This window comes from Hemibagrus wyckioides, linkage group LG10 (assembly GCF_019097595.1).
Source record: "Hemibagrus wyckioides isolate EC202008001 linkage group LG10, SWU_Hwy_1.0, whole genome shotgun sequence".
Taxonomy (NCBI): Eukaryota; Metazoa; Chordata; class Actinopteri; order Siluriformes; family Bagridae; genus Hemibagrus; species Hemibagrus wyckioides.
The window spans coordinates 7547646-7571159 of record NC_080719.1 but is presented as its reverse complement, the minus strand read 5'-3'; the positions used below and the strand labels follow the sequence as shown (position 1 = coordinate 7571159).

The 23514-nt window shown below is 39.7% G+C and overlaps 1 protein-coding gene across 1 annotated transcript in view; it reads left to right on the top strand.

The window, feature by feature from the left end:
• aspscr1 (ASPSCR1 tether for SLC2A4, UBX domain containing) overlaps window positions 1–23021 on the top strand; it is a 28618-nt gene extending 5597 nt beyond the window's left edge. Inside the window, exons 4-17 of the mRNA XM_058401118.1 lie at window positions 2504–2604; window positions 4463–4520; window positions 4648–4721; window positions 5457–6003; window positions 6858–6917; window positions 7187–7326; window positions 10430–10511; window positions 10665–10731; window positions 11769–11831; window positions 12297–12349; window positions 16817–16868; window positions 17149–17218; window positions 20652–20842; window positions 22800–23021. Coding sequence (XP_058257101.1) covers window positions 2504–2604; window positions 4463–4520; window positions 4648–4721; window positions 5457–6003; window positions 6858–6917; window positions 7187–7326; window positions 10430–10511; window positions 10665–10731; window positions 11769–11831; window positions 12297–12349; window positions 16817–16868; window positions 17149–17218; window positions 20652–20842; window positions 22800–22810 — 1569 coding nt within the window. The 3' untranslated portion in view covers window positions 22811–23021. The remainder of the gene's footprint in view (window positions 1–2503; window positions 2605–4462; window positions 4521–4647; window positions 4722–5456; window positions 6004–6857; window positions 6918–7186; window positions 7327–10429; window positions 10512–10664; window positions 10732–11768; window positions 11832–12296; window positions 12350–16816; window positions 16869–17148; window positions 17219–20651; window positions 20843–22799) is intronic.
• Window positions 23022–23514: the final 493 nt, after the last annotated feature.

Here is a 23514-nt window from a genome sequence, read left to right as displayed (position 1 = left end):
AACCAGTGGCCAGGTTCACGCTCCATGTCTAAAACATGTGTTTGGCTAGCCTGCGAAGGCACTGATGGACACGATTGTTCATATGCTGCCTGCATGTGTACCTGCCATCAGTTCTGGTTTACTGATGCAGAAGAATGTGTTTATAAGCAGAGGAGAGAGAGAAGCAGACTGTGTGTTTGTGTGTCTGTGTGCTTGTTTCTAGAACAGAGGATGAAAGCAGACCAAAATCTTTCTCTCTCTCTCTGTCTTTCTCTCTCTCTCTCTCTCTCTCCCCTATTTTGTGAGTGAAGGATCAAGGGGAAATGATCGCTGGCCATGGTGATTGTGGCTGTTATAAAGCACAGTGGGAATAGCGCTAACCACTAATGTTCAACACCACCCCTCTCACTCATGTTTACGGGATGTAAGACAGGAAAGAAATGCTCATTCATGTCCAAGTGTGGTTGTGGTGCATTTACCCAGCGCTGAATCATTACATCAGGGCAATTCATGCTGCGCACAAACACTAGCTTTGTTCCACTGAGGGGATCGGCATCTATCTGCTGCTCTCGTGTAGTGCTTTTGTGCTTAGGCACATTCCCCAGTTCGACTCCTTTTCTTAGCTCTGAACTATAAATGTTATAATAAATTATAACAAACATATAATATAAATATAATAAAACAATAAATTGAAGAAATAAAACACCACTGCATGCTGTCGTAGGAATATAATCAAAGTTGTCATGGTATGATGAGGTTGGATGTGGCACAGAGATCCTGTTACCACCCAGATGTTGATTATTTTTTTTCTAACCGCACTTCCTGAAACTGTTTATTCCTTTTATACCACAGCAATTTACCAACACCAACAATCATTTTTATCCGTTTACAGTTACGTTTAATGTTGGGGAACGTCCACAACAAAAGTTAGTCCCTGTTATCGCTTATGTTCTAGCAGTTATAAACTGTAATTCTCCTACCAGTATCTCTTTATTTCCTTTGCCTTTAAGTTCATAAGAAAAAGAAAACATCTAATTTGACCAAGAAACCACAGTCGGTGACAGAAAACCGCTTTGCCACTGACTGTTAGAAATCTCTGACGCTGGAGATGTTTTCGGTTCAAAGCCTTCATATCAGCATCCACCATGTGGTCCATGTCCTAGTGAATGAGAATTTGCTATAAAAATTAAAATGAAATATCTTGGTTATATTCTGTAAAGAGCTAGAAAATATGGCAAATATATATTATGTCACAATACTTGGACATATAAAAACTACTAAATGGAACATTTTTTAAGATAATATATGAATGCAAGTTTGCTGCTCCGTTTAAAAGAACCTGTTAGGTGCAACAGAAAAGCAGGTTCAAATACTGATGACGCCACTGCCATCCCTGGTCAGGTCTTAAAGAGCAACACTGGCCATGCTGTCAGGGAGGCATACCCTCAGGCATGTACATCAGTGTGGCTCTCGCTCCTCTGTCGATCTTGGCTACACTTGCTGACTTGTATATAATATATATGTATGTATGTGTGTGTATATATATAACACATGCACTGATGATCAGACATAACATTATGACCACCTACTAACACATCAATTCTAACACATCAACTTTGAGGACAAAATGTTCCCTTGCTGCCTAATATATACTGTCGTGCTCCAGAACCAGCATTTTATACCATTTACAACTATTCGAAATTACTAAGCAAACCACATGATGTTTGAATTTGATCTCTCCTCCTTTGCTTTTTTGCTAGAGTGGAGGTATATCTTATATATTTGAAAAGACATCCGATTATTAGGTAACCCATAAGCTTAGAGTGTTTATTTATTGTAAATTTTCCATTGGGATGATCTGTCTGTCTGTCTGTCTGTCTATCTAAATGCATTTAAAACTCTTCTGATTATATATATATATTAATATATTAATATATATGCATTTTCATATATATATATATATATATATATATATATATATATATATATATATATAGATATATATATATATATATATATATATATATACACACACACACACACATATATATAAATAAATATATATATATATATATATATATATATATATATATATATATATATATATATATATATATATATAGTGTGTATATATATTTATATATATATATGTGTGTGTGTGTGTATGTATGTATGTATGTATGTATATATATATATATATATATATATATATATATAATATATATATGAAAATGCATATATATTCATATAATAATTATATATATTAATATATATGCATTTTCCCTTTCAAATTACACCATAATACGTTTAATAACAAGTGATGGTGGAATGTCCTTTTTTTTAATGTGTAAGTAGTTTTTGTCTGCTTTACTACCTAAAACTATTATTAATAACGTGAGTCATTTATTGTGAAAATGTATAGATTTTTTTTATGGCTCACTCTTAACTCAGTGTAAACCTGTCTTTGTCATGATGCACTCCAGGCTTGAGTTATGATCCTGATGTGTTTGATTTTCATGCACAGGTCCGAATTGCACTACAATTAGAGGATGGATCTCGTCTCCAGGGTTCTTTCCCTAGTGGCCACAGCCTATGGGATCTACTCAGCCACTTCCCCCAAACCAGGTGCGTAATTTTAGGAAAAATCAACGCTAATTTGTGATCTTTGTGTATGTTAAGTGCCTTTGTAAGCTGCTGGACCTCCATGAGCAGTGCAGTGTGCCTTGGCACAGATTGACTGATGAACACAATTCCGCCGTAAAGATATTCCTTTATTGTTTTTTTTATGATGGTTATAAAAGCGCCAATTAACAAGTCGCTCCAAAATTTCTCATAGACGTTGAATTTGGTTGCAATCCAGTGAGTGTGAAGGTCATAAGAAGGTCATGAGTGAACATTCAGGGAGCTCTTTTGTCCTGTGGAAGGGGGCATAGTGGAAAAGACCACTCCTGTCAGGATGGGATAAAGATGATCAGTCATATGAACTTTTGTATTTATATTGAAATTTTTTCCTGTAAGGCAGTGGGGTCTGGGTCTCCTGAGGAGTCAGAGATGCATAGCCAGGGAGTGCAGAATATTCAGGGTTTGTGTTACATTGCTGGAAATCACAACCCACCATTCTAAATAAACTTTTGATCTGACTGACGAATTGAATTGGTTTAATCCAGATTGAACTATCTAAAAAGGCAAGCAGGCCTGTAAATATGGACAACTTGCCTGCCACCCCCACCAGTTCTCTCATAATAGTAATTATTCGGGTGGAGAATTTATCTCAACTTGATTTTCCTGCTCGAAAATTAAAACGCTCTCGTCAAGGTAAGTGGAAAATGTACAGTCGAGTTCAATATTTTGAAAGACATAAGAAAACTTAAAACTGGCCTATTAAAAATAAACAAATAAATGAATTTCTAACTAAAAAACGTGGGGGAAAAAACTTCTGCTCCACTGAGCACAGATGGAGTGTGTGCATGTGGTTTTACAGTAACCAGAAGGCTCTTTGGAGGGATGACTCTTGTCTGCTTTAGTTAAGTTGTACACACTAGACAAGTTTACATGCACATTTTCTTATTAGTTGCTATACGTAACATGTTTTCCCTAGAGTAGAAGGAAGAAAAGGGTGAAAGTAAATAGGTAACATGGACCCAAATCAAACCATGAAAATGCTCCCCCACCTCCTCCTTATCTGATATTATATTTTTATTACTGAACCAGTTTACCATATGAACTGGAATCTCTGTGTGTATGTGGGAGTTACCAGTTTATTAGGTGAACAGATTTTGTAACTATTAAACTGGAAACTCGGTGTAAGGCAGCATTTTTAGTGCTTTCTGTGTGTCTGTATCTTCAAAGACTGTGGGGAATGACCTTGTCATCAGCAGCATCAACACCAACCTTGATGTGCCTTTGCTGTGGTTTTTTGATGTATGCCATGTTGTGTGAACTGTGAATAGTGCATACGTTTCTTTTCCAACAGCAGCCGAACCCTCTCTGAGCCCCCACCATTGATCTCACGCCACACCCTCTTTCTCAGCAGACCTCACCCACACCGCTAGGTTGCTTGGCACCTGTTCTGAAGTCTTGCTCTTGTTTGGCTGTAGTGGACTGGCTGCCGGCCAGTGTGTTCTCTCGTCTGTCTGCCTGCTTTTCATCACTGACATCATTACAACTTAATTCTCTCCCTTTTTTCCACTGAAGCTTCCAGTCTTGGAATTCTGGAGGACAGCAATGAGAGGGGAACAAATTGAGTGTTTCTTTTGCTGTGTTTTTTTTTTGTCCTGAAAAGTTATTTTATGGCCCAGAGGGAACTCATGCATGTAATCTCAATCATGCATGTGCCTTTTGATGCCTTACTCTGAGTCAGAAATGGGCTAAAACGTGACAAATGATTCACTTTTTCATACTCTCTGATTTATAGATAATACATATTTGACAATCTGAGAATGTTATGCATATTAATATGTGTGTGTGTGTCTGTTTCTAACAGAATATCTGAACTGGAAGTGCCAGGAGCCACACCAGTCTGTGTTTACATGAGAGATGAGGTAGGATCCTCCACTTTGTCTTTTATCCCCTTTTTAATCCTTTCTGTTTTAATCTGGTGATGAATTTTATTAGGATGTGTTGAGATATTGATATTTGTGTGTGTGTGCGCGCCGGGGTCTTTTCCAGGTCAGTGGAGAAGAGGCTCTTAGGAAGACCACTCTGAGGTCTCTAGGCCTGACTGGTGGCAGTGCCATATTGAGGTCAGAGCCCACTAGATGATTATAATGAGGTTAACAGTGTAATGTTCACTGGAATTGTTGCCGTAACATTTTGTATTTTTAGCAGAAGCTGCCAGTTTAGATCACTCATCCGTCAGTACACCCAGCAATGGTTTTTATACCACAGTGCTGTTGAGTTCCTGAATATATTGGGTCAAAAAGTGTTGATTTTTTTTTTAAAGGAAAGCAGATCTGACAGTAGTGCTTGCTGTAATTAAAAATCACAGGTTTATATTATTGTTCTAGTTCTAAATTATGATTTATATACTAATTTCTAACTTCTTTAAAGGAACTTGTATTGCCTGTGCCTCATATAAGCTAAGGGTAATAGAAAACAGATTACAAATGTGTTGTGTTAATTCAGATTTATTAGAAGACTTTAAATTCAGAAGGTGTGTCTGTGTCGATTCTTCGTAAACGTTCAGATAGTTTTCCACCAAGATGGAAGCTTCAAGATGAAGGTCTTTTTGGTGTCAGTTTCATGACTGAGCTGTTTTTTAATTATAAACTTCAATGGAAAGAACAGCGCATGGGGAAAATGCAGTACACTTTGGGTGTGTTAAATATGAAATAACAGAAATTAAAGGTTATTTGAGTTTCCAGCTTAGATCTCATTCCTGTGAGAAATCTTTCTGTGTTTGCAGAGAGTAAGTCACTTCTATATTAAGATGCCGAAACTGACGCCACTTCTTCTCCTTTCTATACCTCTCTGCCTAGGTATGTACTGAAAGCATGTAACACTCCAGGAAGCAATGAGCCCATGGAGACGGCTGCCACCCCAACTGACACAGCTGCCCCTGCATCCCAGCTTCCTCCTGCTGTTAACACCATGCACTCTGATCTGCCAGATGAACCCAAGCCCAAGCCTGCCCCAGTGCCCAAGGAAACCCCTAGTTCACCCTCTCAGACTCCCGAAGATGCTGCCCAAATGTGCCAAGCACTTCCTGTACAACAGGAACAGGCAGAGCCGTCTCGAGACCAACAGCAAGTTGTGCGGCCCAAAATCAAGCAAGCTGTTCAGATGCCTCAGGAAGCCAGTTCCACGCCACAGGTCGATGAAGAGCAAGCAGGACCGTCCCACAAATATCATTCCCACTCAGCCACGCCCAGCAACTTTGTGCCTTTCTCAGGCGGCGGGCAGAGGCTCGGAGGATCTGGAGGCGATGAACAGAGAGAGTGCCCTCCACCAGCATCATCGTCTTCCTCACCACTCTCCGGCGGGCCTCCAAAAGCCAAGAAGGCCAAACCAAGTCACGAAGTCCAGGTGAGAGACAAAGAGCACAAATCCAACTTCAGGTTTATGGGGTTTGTTTTTTTTGAACAGGGAACAATCACACCATCCCTTCCACCCAGAGAGAACCAGTTACACCGTCTGATAGCTGTGGCATTGTCACTCCTAAAATAAGGGTTCACTTTTCTTGATCCACTAATAAATTTTTAAAGAACTAACTGGTTTAAACTCTCTTTTTTGATGGACACTAACAGCAATACATTTAGATAACAATCTTTTTAGAGATATCACGCACCCCTATTCTCGACTAACAGCTTTTTGTCTTGTTTACAAAACTCACCTCAACCTCTTCTTCACTGGTCTGATGCCTGTTTGCATCTGTTTGTTTGGATTTATTTTCCCCCAGTTTGCGGTCATTTTGATACTGTAGCTTATTATACTGTATCATATATCATTATTCTATTTTTGTGGGTGGGGTGGAACGGGGTGGAGGTGCTTGATTGCTAATGTTTCTTCCCCCCCTTTTAAATTCCTGTGCTGGTGCCGGCTTTGAAGTAGTGCTATGATGGAAAAATCCGTTCGTGGCTGTTGTGTCTATTGAGAGACAAGGAAGATATTGTCACTCATAAGCAAACATGTACATGATCCTACATGCACAGACATAGAGGCAAATCTTAGCGAACAATCTGAAGCTCCCAGTCACGTGGGACGTTCACGTCTCTCTCTTATTTTTTTCTTTCTATTTGTTAAACCCATAGTAAATAATGATGCTGTCACTTCTCTATCTAGAACAGAAAGATGTGATCCAGGGTTGGAAAGCTTTTGGGTTTCTCTCATCCTATCGTTTTGCTGGTCTTTGATCTCCTGTTTCTCTTTTTGGATTGCAGCAATCTTCTAGTGCCACATGCGGAGCAAAGGATTCGGAGGATGCAGAGGAATATCTGGAGGTAGAACCGGGATATCTAGCGGACATATCAGCTTGGAGCTTTGTCACACAACAGTTGTCCATGTTCTTACACACACATCTACACATCTTCAGTCCAGAACTTACATTCTAATGATCTGTTCCTGATCATTGCTAAGATTCTCTAATAGGTTTTCCTGCCAAAAGAATTTAATCATAAAAGACGTATTCGATACGTTTACGATGGCTTTAATGAATTCTTGTTGAATGGATAATTAAGTATGCTTACCCTCTACCTGTTTAATACTGCAGCCGGTGGACAGGGAACCGCTTGTCTTCCACCTGGACACAGCAGCACAGCGGCAGCGCGATGACAAGGAGCTGCCAGACGAGTTCTTTGAGGTGACGGTGGACGATGTGAGGAAGAGGTTCTCGCAACTGAAGAGTGAGAGGTGTGTGTGTTCAGTGAGATGATGAGTTAGTAAACACCCCACATAAAAACACTGCATTATAATAAACAAGAATACACCTATCATACACTACCAGTCAAAAGTTTGGACACACCTTCTAATTCCATGGTCTTTCCTGATGTTTATTTCTTTCTACATTGTAAAACAATGCTGAAGGCGGCCGAAATACACAATAATGTCCTTTGAACAGTTGATGTTGAGATATGTCTGCTACTGATGCTCTGTAAAGCCTTCATAACGGCTCTAATCTGAGGTGCTGTTAATTGGTGATTTCTGAGGCTGGTAACTCTAAATGAACTTCTCCTCTGCAGCAGAGGTCAGTTTTGGTCTTGCTTTACTGGGATGGTCTTCATGTGAGCCAGTTTCATCATGGTGCTTGATGGGTTTTGCAAATACACTTGACAATACTGTTCTTGAAAGAACTATTCCAGAACACCTGACCTCCGTGTCTTAAAATAACAACCGACTGTTTTTTGTTGTCATTACATATGGATTACTTAAGTCCATGTGTGTTATTTCATAGTTTTGAAATCTCCAGTATTGTTCTAGAATGTACAAAATAAGTCACTAAACAAAAAACACTGAATTAAAAGGTGTGTCCAAACTTTTGACTGGTAGTGTATATGTGAATCTTCTAGGTGGTGGGGCAGTCATGCATGCATTAGCTCACACTAAGAAGCAAATGAAGCTCTTATTTGCTGCCCAGTCCCAATTTTTGGTTTGATTGGACACATAACTCTCTGTGCAAAAATATAATGTGAATAAGTTAAATGCATTAATTCCGTCATGAACAAGTTTACCTCCTGTACACCAGTGGCTACTAGCCTCTTGAGCTTACTTGACCTCCAGGCAAATATAAATAAAAATTAATATGCCGGACATGTAAATGGCATGTGCCTGGGCTAGTGAATTGTCCAATGCCGATACTATTAGGTACCGTAGCTCATTTATTGCAGTGCACAATTTCCCGTCCATCAATGGAACAACACAACAAGGCCACCACTAATCAGATATTCTCCTTCTCAATGCACTTTTTGTTTTTTTTTTAAACATTTACTTGTCACTACCTGTGTAGGGGTTGCGATGATATACCTGATGAGGTTCATGATAATGCTACATGCTTTGAACATGATGACCTGCATCGTGTTTGGGAATGATGAAGAGAGACACGCAGACTCGGGAGACGGAGGCAGAGAGAGGCGTGCACGCTTGTGGTTTGGTGACCTTTGCCCTCCTACCCGTGCATGCTGTACTCTTCAGACAGGCTTTCATTTGGAAGCAGGAGAGTTATTCTGGCTCTAAATTACTGCCTTCCAACCCCACTCACACAGAGACAGTGGAGCACTACAAAAACATTGCTCTCAGTCTCTTTCTTATCCTTTTTTTTTTTTTTTTTTTTTTTAATGAGTGCGTCTCCATGCAGGCTGCGTGGGGAGACTGTCAGAGATATGTGTATGTCTGTGTGTGTGTGTGTGTTGCATGTTTTTTGTTTGCTATGCGTGCATAATACCATTTGAGTGTTACCACAGCAGACATGCTTCTGTGACCAAAGGCCTCATCTCTGTCTCGGGTCTTTGATCTGCTCAATGTGTGTGTTTGCCTGTCTTTATGTAATGCATGTCTGTGTCTGCTCTCTGTTTTTGCGGTGGTATTTGTTGTTTTGCCATAGTTTGTATCCATGCGTGTGTGTGTGTGTGTGTGTGGATGGTCGTGTTTGTCCTAATTAAAGTTTTGATCTTATTTTTATGTATTAACACAATACCATTCTTCTTAAAGGATAGGCCTGGTCTATAAATAAATAAATAAATAAATTAATAAATAAATAAAAAATTTGATCCAATTTCCACTTACCACAAATATCTGGTGTTTGACATTTGCGTCTTTATTTTCGACCTTGAAGCAACTTTAGCTAACGCTTAATGTTTTTTTCTGTAATAACCAGATCTTCATATACATATTTATATTCAATTTAAATACACATACTGGTCCATGTCTACAAGCTCACGGTGGAAGGAATCATCCATCTAACTTTCCAATTAAAAATGAATCTAGTCCCCATGGAGGAAATGTTATAAAGGGCCCCAAACAGCTACAGTATTGTACATCATCGTTTACATGTACATACAGAAATAAGAGACCACTGCCCAATCTCCAGATTTGAACCCTATTGAAAACCTCGGGAATGTCATCAAGAGGAAGATGGATGGTCACAAACCATCAAGCAAAGCTGAGTGGTGTAAAGTTCCCCAACAGCAATGTGAAAAACTGGTGGAGATCATGGAGCCAAAACGCATGCAAATCGGGGTTATTCCACCAAATACTTTCTTAATGTTATTTCGCCAAAACATTAACACAATTTGTTTACAAATTATTTGCATTTTGTTGTATTTGAGTTATTAAAGCTCTGCTAATACTGCATGATCTTGGGTTATTTTGATATGTTGTCATTTCCGTTAAATATACACTTTAAATAACAATAGTTATATTTTGAATTTAGGAGAAATATTGTCAGCAGTTCACAAAAAATGAACCGAAACTGTTCATCTCACCAATACATGACCTGTAAGAAAAAAAACTCTCTTTTTTTCCCCCAGAGCTGTATATCTTTATATGTGCATGTGAGGATGAATACACGATGTTCAGTTTGAAATCGCGTGTCCCTACGGCTCTCCAGTTTGAGCAGGGAACTCCTCTTCACTCCTCTGACTAATTTGTAATGATATTTTTTCTGGGTAGGATCCAGGCGCCCCAAGGTGTTCCACCCACTTCTCTTAATTGGTGGGGGGGGGTTTGCTCTTGCTCCTGCTCCATTGGAGGATCAGACAGGCTGATGACATGGTTTCTGTCACTTAATTGGTCTAATTATGAACCATAAAAATTAAGGAACCACAAGATTCTGTCTGTTGCTGTCTTCCTTTCATGTCCGCCCACATGCTGGCCTGTAATTCTGAGAATATTATTAACGATCTCTGGATCAGTAATCAGATGCTTTTCTTTGTCATTGTTTTTATGGGTATTTGTCTTCCAGCACTTACTTTTTATTTATTTTTTTCATTTTAGTGTTTGTTTTCTCTCTGTCTTTCAGGAGGGCAATGGAGGAGGCCCCTCTGATGACAAAGTTTTTGAGGGAAGCTCAGAAGAAAGAGAAAATAAATAGGTATCCCAAGGTGAGTCCATGCCAATACTCTGATCCTGACTCTCCTGCCCATGTATCCTGCCCACCTTTTTGTAGCTATCTTTCTGTTCTCATGTGACTGCCGTTATTACATCTACATGATCGCGTGAAATGTGAAGGCTATTTTAATCCTTCTGTATTACAGGTGGTGCTGAGAGTTCAGTTTCCTGACAGACGAGTCCTCCAGGGGTTTTTTAGACCAGTAGAAACAGGTTAGATTGTTTTTCTGAAGGAGCAATGAATATTATTAAGCCTTGACTTGAACATTTTTAAGCCTTGACTTGTGTGAAAAGGAAAAAAAGCTCAGTGACCAATGTGCTGATTATTATTTTTAATCTCACTAGTAACAGGCAAAGCAAAAGGGCAGCCATTCCTTTCCTGCTTCAGTGACATTTTCAATAGAGATGTTCTTAATTTTATGCAGATCAGTTATAGCATATTAAACTTAATATCAAGGTAACTTCTCTGAGGTTTTGCGAGAAGACATAATAAACTGATGCAAGCGTATATGCTTTCATTCTCTCCGTTGTTTCATATTGGCCTTCATGTACACATGCCCCAGAATTGCATACTGTGCTATTACATTTTCATCACCATTAGCACATCACGAAGAAGACCGTTTCTTCTTGGAAAGCTTCACCTCGGGCAGGGTGTGTAGTATATTAGCGTACAGAGTGTGCCCAGCTGTCAGTGCGGTGATCGAGCCTATGTACTACATTTATATGCTACACAATTACCTCATGCACTTCATTGTGGAAGCTAGCCAATGTCAACGTCATCTCTACATGAAGCATGCCAAGGCTTTAAAACACAACAACCACAGTTACATATGTTCCTGGATTTAATTTTATGATATCTCAATGCATTTTATATTGGAACGTAACATCAGAGACTTGGTAATGCAACACCTGCTCATAGACTCTTCATTTTTTCCTACAATTTCTATTTCTGCATTTTCCGTAATAATTGATTTTTAATTTTTTTTTTTTTTATATATATATAATAATGAAGACATTAACATTGGCAGTTTTCACACATGGACTTACACCGATCAGGCATAACATTATGCCTAATATTGTGCTGGTCCCGCTTTTGCTGACCCGTCTGCTGTCATGTGCATCAGTGAACCTTGGCCTTTATATTAGAAATATAACTATATTATATACATACTATATACTGTCTACTTTTGTCTGTTAATGTCATATAAAAGTACATCCTATGAACTAATAAATGTGTGTTCTCCTTATAGTCGCTGTCCTGATGCAGTTTGTAAGGACTCATCTACAGGATCCTGACCTCCCCTTCTACCTATGTGAGTGTAAAGACACTGTTATACGCATACACAACACGAGGCCGTCATTGTACCATAGAGTATATCTATATTTCAGAAGGTTAAAATATTTTGAGTATCTAAAAATGTCAAAATGATCAAGTACTTCTTATTCAATGATTATTAGAAACCAAATCTAAGAATATTTCCAGATATTTACTATTACAAAAATGTTCTCTTGGCAGATCATTTTACTTAATTCCAAGGTCTAGAAAGAAGCACATGCCAATAGAATAAGTATACTTGAATCTTAAAAATAGTAAAATAAGCCTATAAATAGACTTAATAATATGAAATATAGTTTATTGTAATCTTAAAATAAGAACTAGAGTTTGACTTAAGTAGATAAATTTGTAGAGAAATTTAAGATCATATAACTTTTTGCAGTGTAGTTGTGTCTGTGTGAACTGTGGTGGTTGTATGATCATGGTTCTTTTGTCTTGCCAGTTATTGCCCCTCCTAAAACCCAGCTGGACGTCCCCAGTGCTACTCTGTTTCAGGTGAGACACAGGTTGTGTATGAGTGCGAGCGGACTAGCTTTGTGGAGCGCTGTCATGCAGGTCCACATCTGTTTGAGTGTATTAACATTTGCATGTGTGCGGTTTGGTTTCCATTACGAATAAAAAAAAAAAAATTTCTCCCATGGCCCCCTCAACTGCCCCCCCAATACGCATGCTACGGTTCACTCGGGGTTCAGACATTATTTCTTTCGTCACAGATTTTGGATTGGTTTTCCACCTGGTTGTTAAATATCTGATAGCACAGAGTTCACAAGCTGTGGGCTTCGTTTGCATTTCTCAGCATCACCACATCAGTGAAAGCTTGGTTTGTGGTCAGTATGTAATTACATTGTGACTTTTCAGTAATTGTGCAACATGTTAATATTCGTGTGGCTCTGTCTTGCTTCTGCTGTCACAGTGTCGTTACGTTGTCCTCAAACGAGACAGCTAAACCTGTTTTGTTTAAACAGTCCTTGGTGTCAAACTTTACTGTTTTATTTTCAATTCTTCCACTCACGACTACAGCAGGCGTGTTCTATACTTTAGGTTTGAGCCCTGCTGATTTTTATTTTCATTCTATTGAAGGCTAATCATCTATAAATGACCAAGCCTATTCACCATGTAACTGATTTACATTTATTAAAAGGGGGAGACGCAACAAGCCATTGCAGCAAGTGTGTCTATGGCTACAATAGACTGACCCTAACTCTGTCTCCTATTATAAAACGCCAGCGTAAGGATTTTAGCGAGTTTGGCAAGGGCCAAATTGTGATGGCTAGACGACTGGATCAGGGCATCTCCAAAACTGCAGCTCTTGTGGGGTGTTCCTGGTCTGCAGTGGTCAGTATCTATCAAAAGTGGTCAAAGGAAGGAACAGTGGTGAACCGGTGACAGGGTCATGGGCGGCCAAGGCTCATTGATGCACCAGGGGAGCGAAGGCTGACCCGTGTGATCTGATCGAGCTACTGTTGCTCAAATTGCTGAAGAAGTTAATGCTGGTTCTGATAGAAAGCTGTCAGAATACACAGTGTATGATGGGTCAGGGCTGTTTTGGCAGCAAAAAGGGGACCAACACGATTTTAGGCAGGTGGTTATAATGTTATGCCTGGTTGGTGTACATTTACAGTAATTATTTGATGAAGGTTAGTCTGTAATATGCAAAGGAAGGCACACTACAAGTCAGTTTGGCTACGCATGTTTTAACTTGTAAGGCTGGCTTCTTGTATCTTTGATATAGAAATTGAAGTTTAAAAGAAGAACTGTTCAGCATCTGGTGGGTTTGGTTTAGGTTTTGGACTTTAGACTTTACTTGTTTATACTAGGATTCAGATTGACCCGCTTGATCTTGTATGAGAGGTACTTCCAATCTAGGTCCAATTAATGCTTTCTAATAAATACACTAAACTTCTGTACTCTTTTCCCAGGATTTTTTTAATTAATTTTTTTTTTTTTGATGCAATCCCAAGAGCTCTGGGTTTCATCATTGTACAAACCGAGCCAGCATTCTGCAAGCTATTGCCAAGTAACGCAAAACATCAAAGATACAATGGCGACAGACTTTAAGAACATGGATCTGGTAGATAAACACATGACACAAACTCACAGTCATTGGACATCACACAGATTTATGAAATATAAAATCCATTAGTGATGGGTTATTATTGCACATCTGAGAGGGAAAAAAAGGGCTCGACATTGGCATCGGTGTTTGATACTCTGTATTAGATCAGCGTATGCCTACTGCTTTTCTCCCTCATGCTCTACTCCAGACTGCGAGTCAAGGCCAGGCTTTCAGTGGACTTATGGATTAGGTTAGCATCAGAGGCTTAGTGGACCAGGAATGAGGGAGTGGTGGATAGGGTAAAAAAACAAAAAAAACAAGTATGTGGATAGAAGAGGACAGGCTGGCTTGAGGCACCTCTCTTCTCTGTTCAAAGGGAAAGGGCCGGAATGTTCTCCGTGTTTGCCCTGACCTCAGCTGGCTTTCATTTAGCCAGGTGGAAACTGGCATATGGGGGGTGCTTTGATCCCAACCCTCCTCTTTTTCACTCTCTCTCTTTTCATGAGTCTGGATTTGGGACAGTTGTATATAAAGTAGCTGTCTGGAAATACTGATGCAAAGAGCGGTTCTAGTTATCTTAGTTTTAGTAGTGATGCTATTTAGAGAAGTCGCTCATCTCTCGTCCAGATTCTCTGGATCTCTTCAGCTTGCTGACCAGCATCAGGCATTCAGCTTCTTCTTCTTCTTCTTCTTCTTCTTCTTTTTAAGGCCATTCTTTTTTTAGGAGCCTTTTGATAAGTTCAAACTTTTAATTTTCCTAAATGTTTCACTTTCCTAAAAATAAACCTTCTGCTTTTTGTGACAGAGTAGTGTGTTGTAAGCCTGCGCGTGGCTCTGTGGCCGCTTGCTTCCCCGAAGCCAGCACTGTGATGTCTTATGATGGCTTTTCAGACCCAGCAGAGATTAGAACTCACTAGTTATCCATCTCTACGCACGCATCTATAAATACACACACACACGCCTAATGTAGAATCTCTAGTTCTTAAATAACATCCGAAAACTGAAGGATTGCCGCAGGAGTCACTTACTCGCTCCGTTTTTGACCACTACAAGTGTGTCCCACAGAGCTTCCCCCACAAACACACGCACTCGGAGAGCCATCTAAACTCAGCCGAGAACCAAAACAGCCATGGCACGAGAGATTGCGGCAACCACAGGACATTTCACATTCCCTCTTTTCTTCTCTCTGTTTTTCTTTGTGTATCCAGATGGTATATAGACTTACTCCTTTGGTGTTCTCCTCTTGTTGTTTAATTACAGGGCATAAGGAAGGAAATTCTTTCCTTTATTGTGTATTTTCTGTGTCTTGTTTTCGTCTTCTGGAAGAGCGGGGGCTCCTTTGTAGTATCCCAAAGCGTTTGATTGGCTGCGTCTGTGCATGTATACATGTGTCTCTTCACACACAAACACCTTCAGCCGTCCCCCCCCCCCTTCTTTCTCGCTTCCTCACTTGGTTTGGTTTTTCTACCATCCTACTTCCTTTACCTACTCGTTGCTCCCTCGCTCCCTCCACCATACCCCCGTGCCCCTCTCTCAATTTTGTCTCTTTTTCTTCTGTCTCTATCTCTGTCACCCTCTATTAGGACTTAAAAGCATTAAAGGCACACAACAGAATCTTTAATCACTCTGTGTCATGTCACGGAAGGAATGTTTCCCATCACAGGCAGCCTTTGATACAACCCCCCACACACACCAGCCCCTCCCCCCCCACCGCTCAAACGGGAGGCATTCGTGGCTTTGTGGGGACAGAATGCTTGGTAGCCCATTTAAACACATTGTTTTCCCCCTCAAAGAGCCCTAATAATAGCAATTAGGACACAGCTCTGCCCATTATAGTGCCAGTGCAGGGTGCCGAGGGTTACAGCCTTCATCCTTGCGAGAGAAAGTTTGAAGAAATTAAAGCCGCCTTAAAGTTTAGAAAATGAGCTGTCGTGATTGAAGACTCCGATCAACTTATTTTCCTTATTAGCTTCCTGTACTGAATATTTATTATTGAGTGCTGATGCATCCAACTGAGCTTTATTTATTTATTTGTTTTTCACTTGATAGGTTAAAACTTTTTCTTTATTCATTTTATTATAATCTGTCCTGAACTGTAGACCTGGACGTCCAGACCTAGTGCTGGAAAAAAAAAGAAGGTTTAATTAGCTTGTGGCCATCATTTGCTCACTTTACACACATAGCTCAATGCTGGTGCCGTTACAGTATGATGCTGTGCTACTGTGTGTGGACTTTTCTTTTTAGATGAGCCAAAAGAAAAATTTTAGAAGCTCTACTACTAATCATTATGTTATCTGACAGATGCCTAGTTAATACCTTGACAGTTATTTAGTATCATGGCATGATAACAGATGCTTTTATTCTATCTGGAGGAATTAACAGCATGACACTGATCATTTCTTTTCATGCTCAGATTTAGGATACACCATGTGACCGGGGAAGTGTTATTGTGGTGTCGAATGTATGAGCCACTCATGGTCCAGTATAGAAGTGCAAACAAGTTTCCCAGTTTGCTTTGGGAAACTGATCAGGACATGGGATATTTGTGTGTGTCAGGGTTGTGGACATTTCTCATTTGCATATTCCTGAAATCATTATTACTTGATGAGGCGTGTGAACTGCGTAGGAGTTTATTAGTTAATAAATAATTGGATTGAGATTGATATCCAGGACCCTGGGGTTTCACACAAATAGGATTTATATAACGCTGTTTTAAATGTGCTTTACTGTACGTGTGCTCACTTTGTGTCTTCCTGTTCTTGAGTTAATTCTGTACCGCGATCACGCCTGTGGCTTCGTTTGTTACCTCGCTTTGCTCCTGTAATTGTTCCATTTATTGGATACAGTGTTGAGTACATGTTTGTAGTGACATGGTTGTGTTTCCTGTCTGCCCTCTTCTGTACCAGGCCAACCTCTTCCCTGCTGCTCTCGTGTACTTTGGCTCGGATGTGAAGACAGGTTTGTTCACGGCAACTTCCTTTATTGTTTTTCCCTTTTATCTTCTGTCCAAAGCAATGACCTCAAATTAATCCTGTTTACTGAAAGCACCCTCTCCCCAGAGGGCATCCTGGGTAACTGTAGCGCTGACACCGGATACGGCGTAATGTAGTGGATGTTTTAGCCTGCTGTGATTGAAGCAGTTAGTCAGTAATGTCACTCTTGTCATTTATGCAGAAGAATAGAAGCCAAGGTCACTGAGAAGCATGTAATGGGGTGTGTGTGTGTGTGTTTTTGACAGAGTGCTATTTGCGCAGTGATCTTCTGGACGGCAGTGTCTCTGCCCTGCAGGCCGATGAGCTCATCGCTGGGTATGATATTCTTCACGATTTTTCACAACCCAAATAGTCAGTCATTTCTCTACACACTAATCAGCAGTTTAAAATTGAAGGTGGAACAGAAGCAACACACATCATGCTTAACTTAATCATCCATCCTTAAGTTCTAGAGGCCTGAAGAAACATTTTGGCTAAAAATGTCCTCATTCCTCCTCATTCCAAATGTCGTCAATCAGGCATCCAATATTTGCTTTTTTAGTTTTGCACCAGAACTGAGGCTACAGCTGGTAACTAGGTTGGCATGCCTAAAATTACATTTCCACAAATTGGAACCATATTATTATCCATCCATCATCTTTAACATACAATTGTAGCTTCAAACTTTGGCCACTAAACTGATACCAAACTTTGTACTGAAGAAAATGATCATTTTTTTTCAACATACAGTGCCACGCAACTATGTCTTTCTGAGAACAACATGGTTTTATGCAATGATTCAGACCAGGATTTCTCAGGAGCTTTTTCGTAGCCATGGTCCTCACTGTAAAAATAGAAATCTATAGACACCCTCAGCACAGTTAGAGCGAATAGACCGAGTGATCATTCAATTAAGATTAAGGATTTCCGATGATGTAAACGAATGAAAATACCCTGGAACTGTGCATCACAGACCACTGGGTTCCCAGTTTAAGAACCATCATTTAGCACATCGCTAAACTGGTAGGTATGAGCATCTTTCTCTTGTCAGTAACATCAGCCTCAAAGCTCAAGTGCAATATTACAGAAGCAAACTCGAGATGCGTCTTAGCATAATATAAGAAAAATTTTGGCCAAACAGTCGCTTTAATGAAGCATGGTTACAACCCACACAATCAGCTACCCTGGCAAAGAGGTGAAACTATGGCCCAAATCCAAATCCTCTTTCGAATCTCTACCACACACACGCATGTCAGCATTAGTCGCTACAGTTTCAGAATGAACTTGTGCAATCGCTTCAGTGACTCTCTCTCCCCATCACTACACGGCGGCTGTTTTTCTGCGAGGATAGTCACTGGCCTGGCTGGAATGCCTTTGAGGTTGAATCCAAACGGGAGTGTTGCACTGAAACCACAGGTGCCCCCTTCCTCACACACACACACCTTCATGACCCCTATTCCGCCCTCATTTCCTTGAACAACACCCCCCCCCCACAACCTCTCATACAAATACATTTCCCCTCATCCTCTCCTGTCTAAAGATAGACACTCATTTCCTAGTATCGCTGCTCCATCACACACACAAACACGATTCCCTCCCACCTGTCTCATTCACTCCTTCATCAGGGCACACACACACACACACACGTACACTCTTCTCTAGGATTCACTTCAAAGGGGAAGCCATTTCCTGCTGCTGCCTGGCATGACATGTCAGTATGATGACTTAATGTAACAATCAGATGTACTCTCTGTCACGCGTTTAGATGCATTACGTTGTTGGAATACTGTATAGATGTGAATAGCGTTTACTTTATAGGACAATTCTTGAATCAGATTGGTCAGAGGGCATTGAATAATTTTCGATGACAGCAGCTCTGACAGTAGCTTGTTTCTACAGTACATTCACGACTACCTGTGGGATGTATATGGTACGTTGATATGGTACCTTGAGGATTGCTGAGAACTTTTATAGAAGGACTCTCCAGTGTTGGCACTTTTTAATGGTCAGACATCAGGAAAGAAACTTTGTGCACTTTGTGGTTACTCTTTAACATGACAAGTCAATTAAGAAATAAGTCATTCTTTATCAAATAAAAAACACACACACACCACCCCATCACTGCTTATATTCCAAAAATAGCATGCTCTGCTACGCTTTATTCTTTTCTTATGTAATCATTTTCTACTTTTAGACACCTCACATTAGTCAAAACATGCCGTTTCTAATGTTTTGGACCAAATGCTGCTCATTGCTCGATGTTGGAGACAGGTTTTGAAGGGCTTTTTACAAGAACAGTTCTAAAAGGGATTATTTTCTGTCTCTGAATCTGAAATGACTGTATGTTTAGGCACATAGTGCAGTACAGTCTAGTCTTTAGGAACAGTAGGATTCTTTGGTTTGTGCTACGGAGGAAGCTGTTAAAAGAACCCTAGGCTTTTTTTCTTTCAGAAAAGTAAAAACTCCTATCTATCTATCTATCTATCTATCTATCTATCTATCTATCTATCTATTTATATATATATATATATATATATATATATATATATATATAGTTGAGAAAATGTGAACAATAAAGCATCACTTTATTAATACACAGTTATATTTTTGCTTAAAATAGCATGGGTTTTGCAAAAATGTGGCTTATGCAACACAATCCATTATACAGTGTATTAAACGAAAATGTTCATTTTTAATGCTGGAATATTTTTGTGTGAAAGCTATGTATATAAGCCAAATGAAAGTCTCTAAAAGCAAGCTGTTCAGATGCTGTATATATATATATATATGTATGTATGTATGTATGTATGTGTATATGTATGTATATATATATGTATATGTGTATATGTATATGTATATATATATATATATATATGTATGTATATATATATATATATATATATATATATATATATATATATATATATATATATATAATGTATGTATGTGTGTGTGTATGTATATATATATATATATATATATATATATATATATATATATATATATATATATATATACACACACATACACACATAAAGATCCACATCCATCCAAGTGACACCCATTTACAAAAAACAAATTAAAGCAATGTCATTTGACTCGCCCTGGTATTTTACTATAATTTGATATAAAGAGCTTAAGGCTTGCTAGATTGCCCCAGATATGGAGTGGTATGTGAAATGATTCCGGTCTCCTAACCAGTTTTATAGACTGTATCAACTGTTCCTGTCAGCATGGACTTAAGAGATGTGCATGGTTATTAGTCCGTGTGAGGCATGACCTCTGAGGTATTCTGCGCCCGGTACAGCATGAGGCTTCTCTCTGTAGGAGGTTATGGATGTTGGTTTGGTACAGGAGCAGCAGGTGGCTGGTGTCCCACTCTGCGGAAATACTTGTAGCCGGAAAGATTAAGTTGTTTGCGCTGAAGTGGCTCTACACAGGAAGCTTCTAATAACAGCAGCCTCTCAGGAGGTCACGCCCTTTCACCTCTTTACTCTCTTCACCTTCACATGAAAGCAGTCAGCGAGGCAGGGTTAACTCTCCGAAACAGACACACACACACACACAAAATCCTAAATGCATCCTCCAGCCTAAGAGCACTTTTTGGGAAGCAAAGGATCGGAACTTATCTTGTTAAGCCCCTTTCTTTTTTCCCCTCTCTTCCTTCCTATTGCCCTCCAAATGTTTGATATCCTCCTCTTTAATCTCATCCCCCCCCTTCTTTTTTAATCTCCCTTCTTCCCGTTATCCCCCTTCCTCTCTTTCTCAGCTGTATGCCCAGGTCTCCAGCCCCATCCTCCAGTTCACTGCCCCCTGAGGACTCTCTCCCTCTGCAAACCGAGTCTAATGGAGCTCCTAGGAGCCAGGTGAACCCAGAGGACCTCCGTGATGGGCAAAGGCAAGCACCCAAACCGATTCGCACAGACCCTGCAAAGGTGCCTAAGTGGCTCAAGCTGCCAGGTGTGTTCAGGTCCATGTCACAGTTTTAGGTCATCTGTGATAATAAACACACACGCACACCAGAAAATGTTAAACTACTGAAACTTTTTATTGTTACTGTTTACAGGTGAGATGAGATCATATACTGTTGTGTGTGTGTGTGCGCGCATATGCATGTTAACAAGGGTGCCATTTATATCTTGCATTAACTCTCATTTGTGTCCCTGATTGAATAGCATTTGAAATGCATACAGTGTGTAATGCGTTTGGAATTTGATTACATCATGACTGTCTCCGGAAATCGTCTGAGTCCCACAGTGATAGGATCTTGGGCAGGTGTAAACTAGAGATGAGCATGAGTACTCCCAAGTGATGGCAAAGTCTGTCACACGATCACATCTCCTAATCTCAGTTATTTGTGCTGGTCAGTTTCATCGTTTCATTCTACTCTTATGTGCTTTCATAGTCACACATTCGGACAGTCAGCTGAAATGCATTAGCAAGCACTGAATTTATTCATTGTGGCTATATTATTTTAAAGATTTTCCTTGGTCCAAAGCACTGAGCCATAAACTATTTATAAATAGGTTTTGTTCCGTATTAATGCACCATAGTAAGTTATTTGTCCCTGGATGTTATTTTCAGTATTGTGGTTATTTTTATATATATATTCTGGAATTCTTCCAGAAAGTCTTCCTTCAACTTCATATTGAATTTTGTGAATATGTGCAGTGGCATTTTTGGTCCAGGACTTTTGGTCAGCACAGATGACTGCTAAATATGGTTCCAAAATGCTTTGTTAAAAAAGTAAAAAATCCTCCAAAGCAACCACTAGTAATAACCACTGAACACTCTTTTCCTGTCATTATATCATCTTTCTGACAACCCGACACTCTGTATTTTGCCGGACAAACAAAAACTCCCAGAATAAATCTAACATAACATGCAAGATGTCAATGTGTTAATGGTGCAAGGGGCCTGGGTTTTTGTATATATTACGTTTTGTTACCTTTTATAAATTGTAGACAGATCAGGTATTCAAGAATGTTTGAGTTGTCCTGCGGTAGTAATCTATACCAGACCTAAAGAATTCCTCCCTGACCCTCTTGTTCATCTGTCCAAACCACAAGGCTCAAGCTGGCCAATTTACTGCCTGAGATAAGACTTTCACAGTACAGTGCGTTCCTTCCTTTCTTCCATCCTTCTTTCCTTCCTTCCTTCCATTCTGTCTGTCTGTCTCTCTCTCTCTCTCTCTCGCTCGCTCGCCTTCACCACCACCACGTCGCTGCACAGTCCACGAGAGTCTGGGCCACATGAAGCAACTCAGGGCCTCCTCCCCATCTGTTGTGTGCTATGCTGTGGTCACGGTGGCGCTTCGTCAATGATCCGTTTTGTGTTCTTGTGTCTTTTATTGTCCTTTATTGTGTTTTTCTGGATGATTCTCACACGCAGTGCAGTCCTTTTGTCTTCAGGGACGGAAAAAAAAGCACAAAGAGAAGGAAGAATGTCTTGGAAGTTCAGAATGTTTAACAGTTGTATTGGCATAACCATTTCACCATATGTTTTCAAACACTATGCACCGGCACCAGGTTTTATAAGAGGCTATTTGGGTGTCTGTCCCAGTAGAGTGGACGTGTCCGACTACAATTTTATTGCACTGTTGGAAATTGCCATGAAAATTATTAGTCAATGTACAATCCAAAAATGGAAACTGGTGGATTGTCTTAAAGTGCGTCTGTTTTGTTACAGTTTTGTGGGGTTTTTTGGAAGTCGCCGGCTTTGAAATGACCACTGACACGCCTAATGTTTTCTTTTAATCTGACGTGACTAGAATATTATTTTAATAATCATGCTTAATTCAGCATTTCATGTAAAAGTCAACTTTGAGAAAGAAAGAAAAAAATATATAGTAGTTTATTATTATTTTTAACCGATTTCTCTTCTAATGTAATTGACCGTGCCTTTTTCTTTTCCCTAGGAAAAAAGTAAAGGTGTCATGGAGTCAGTAACTGTTTAAGAAGAGGACTGGAGACTGGCTTCCTCAGTAGACGAATCCTCTGAAGGCCCTTGATGATGTCAATAACAAAAACAAGATGTTGAAAGCACATAGCTGCCAATGCAAATAGATCCAGCCCTATAGTTCTGTGGTGATTTAATGAGATGCTTTGTTCATTAAAGCTGAGATGTCTGTTGCCAGTGATTACCACTGTTGTTTCCATTCTTGAAAGCAAGTTTTCACAAATATATCAAGATCAATTACATTCTGAACAGACTTAAGGTTGAACAGAATATATCCTGAATGAAGTGCGGTGTTTAGGACTCCGAGTCTCATTTCATTACATTTTAAGGTGGGGGAGAGATCTCTTGGTCTGTGTGGCATCTGTGATTGTTTCAGCAGGTGAACTGTGTCCACCTTGAGACGGTGAATTGCTTGTGACAGAAGTTTTCCAAGACTTTCAACTGTGTCAGTCAGAATCATTTGGGGTTAGTCATGGATTAGTTTAATCATGGATTGAGCCTGGGGCTGCATCCAAAACACTGTGGTTACTGTGGCATTGAAAAAGTATGTTGGTATGCACTAGGCTTGGGCAAGATAATGATTTAATTGTGTCTATACTGCCCTGATATCTAGTGACATTAATGCTAAGGAATTTATTGGAGTTATCACCCGTATCTGTGCCAAAAACAAGGGT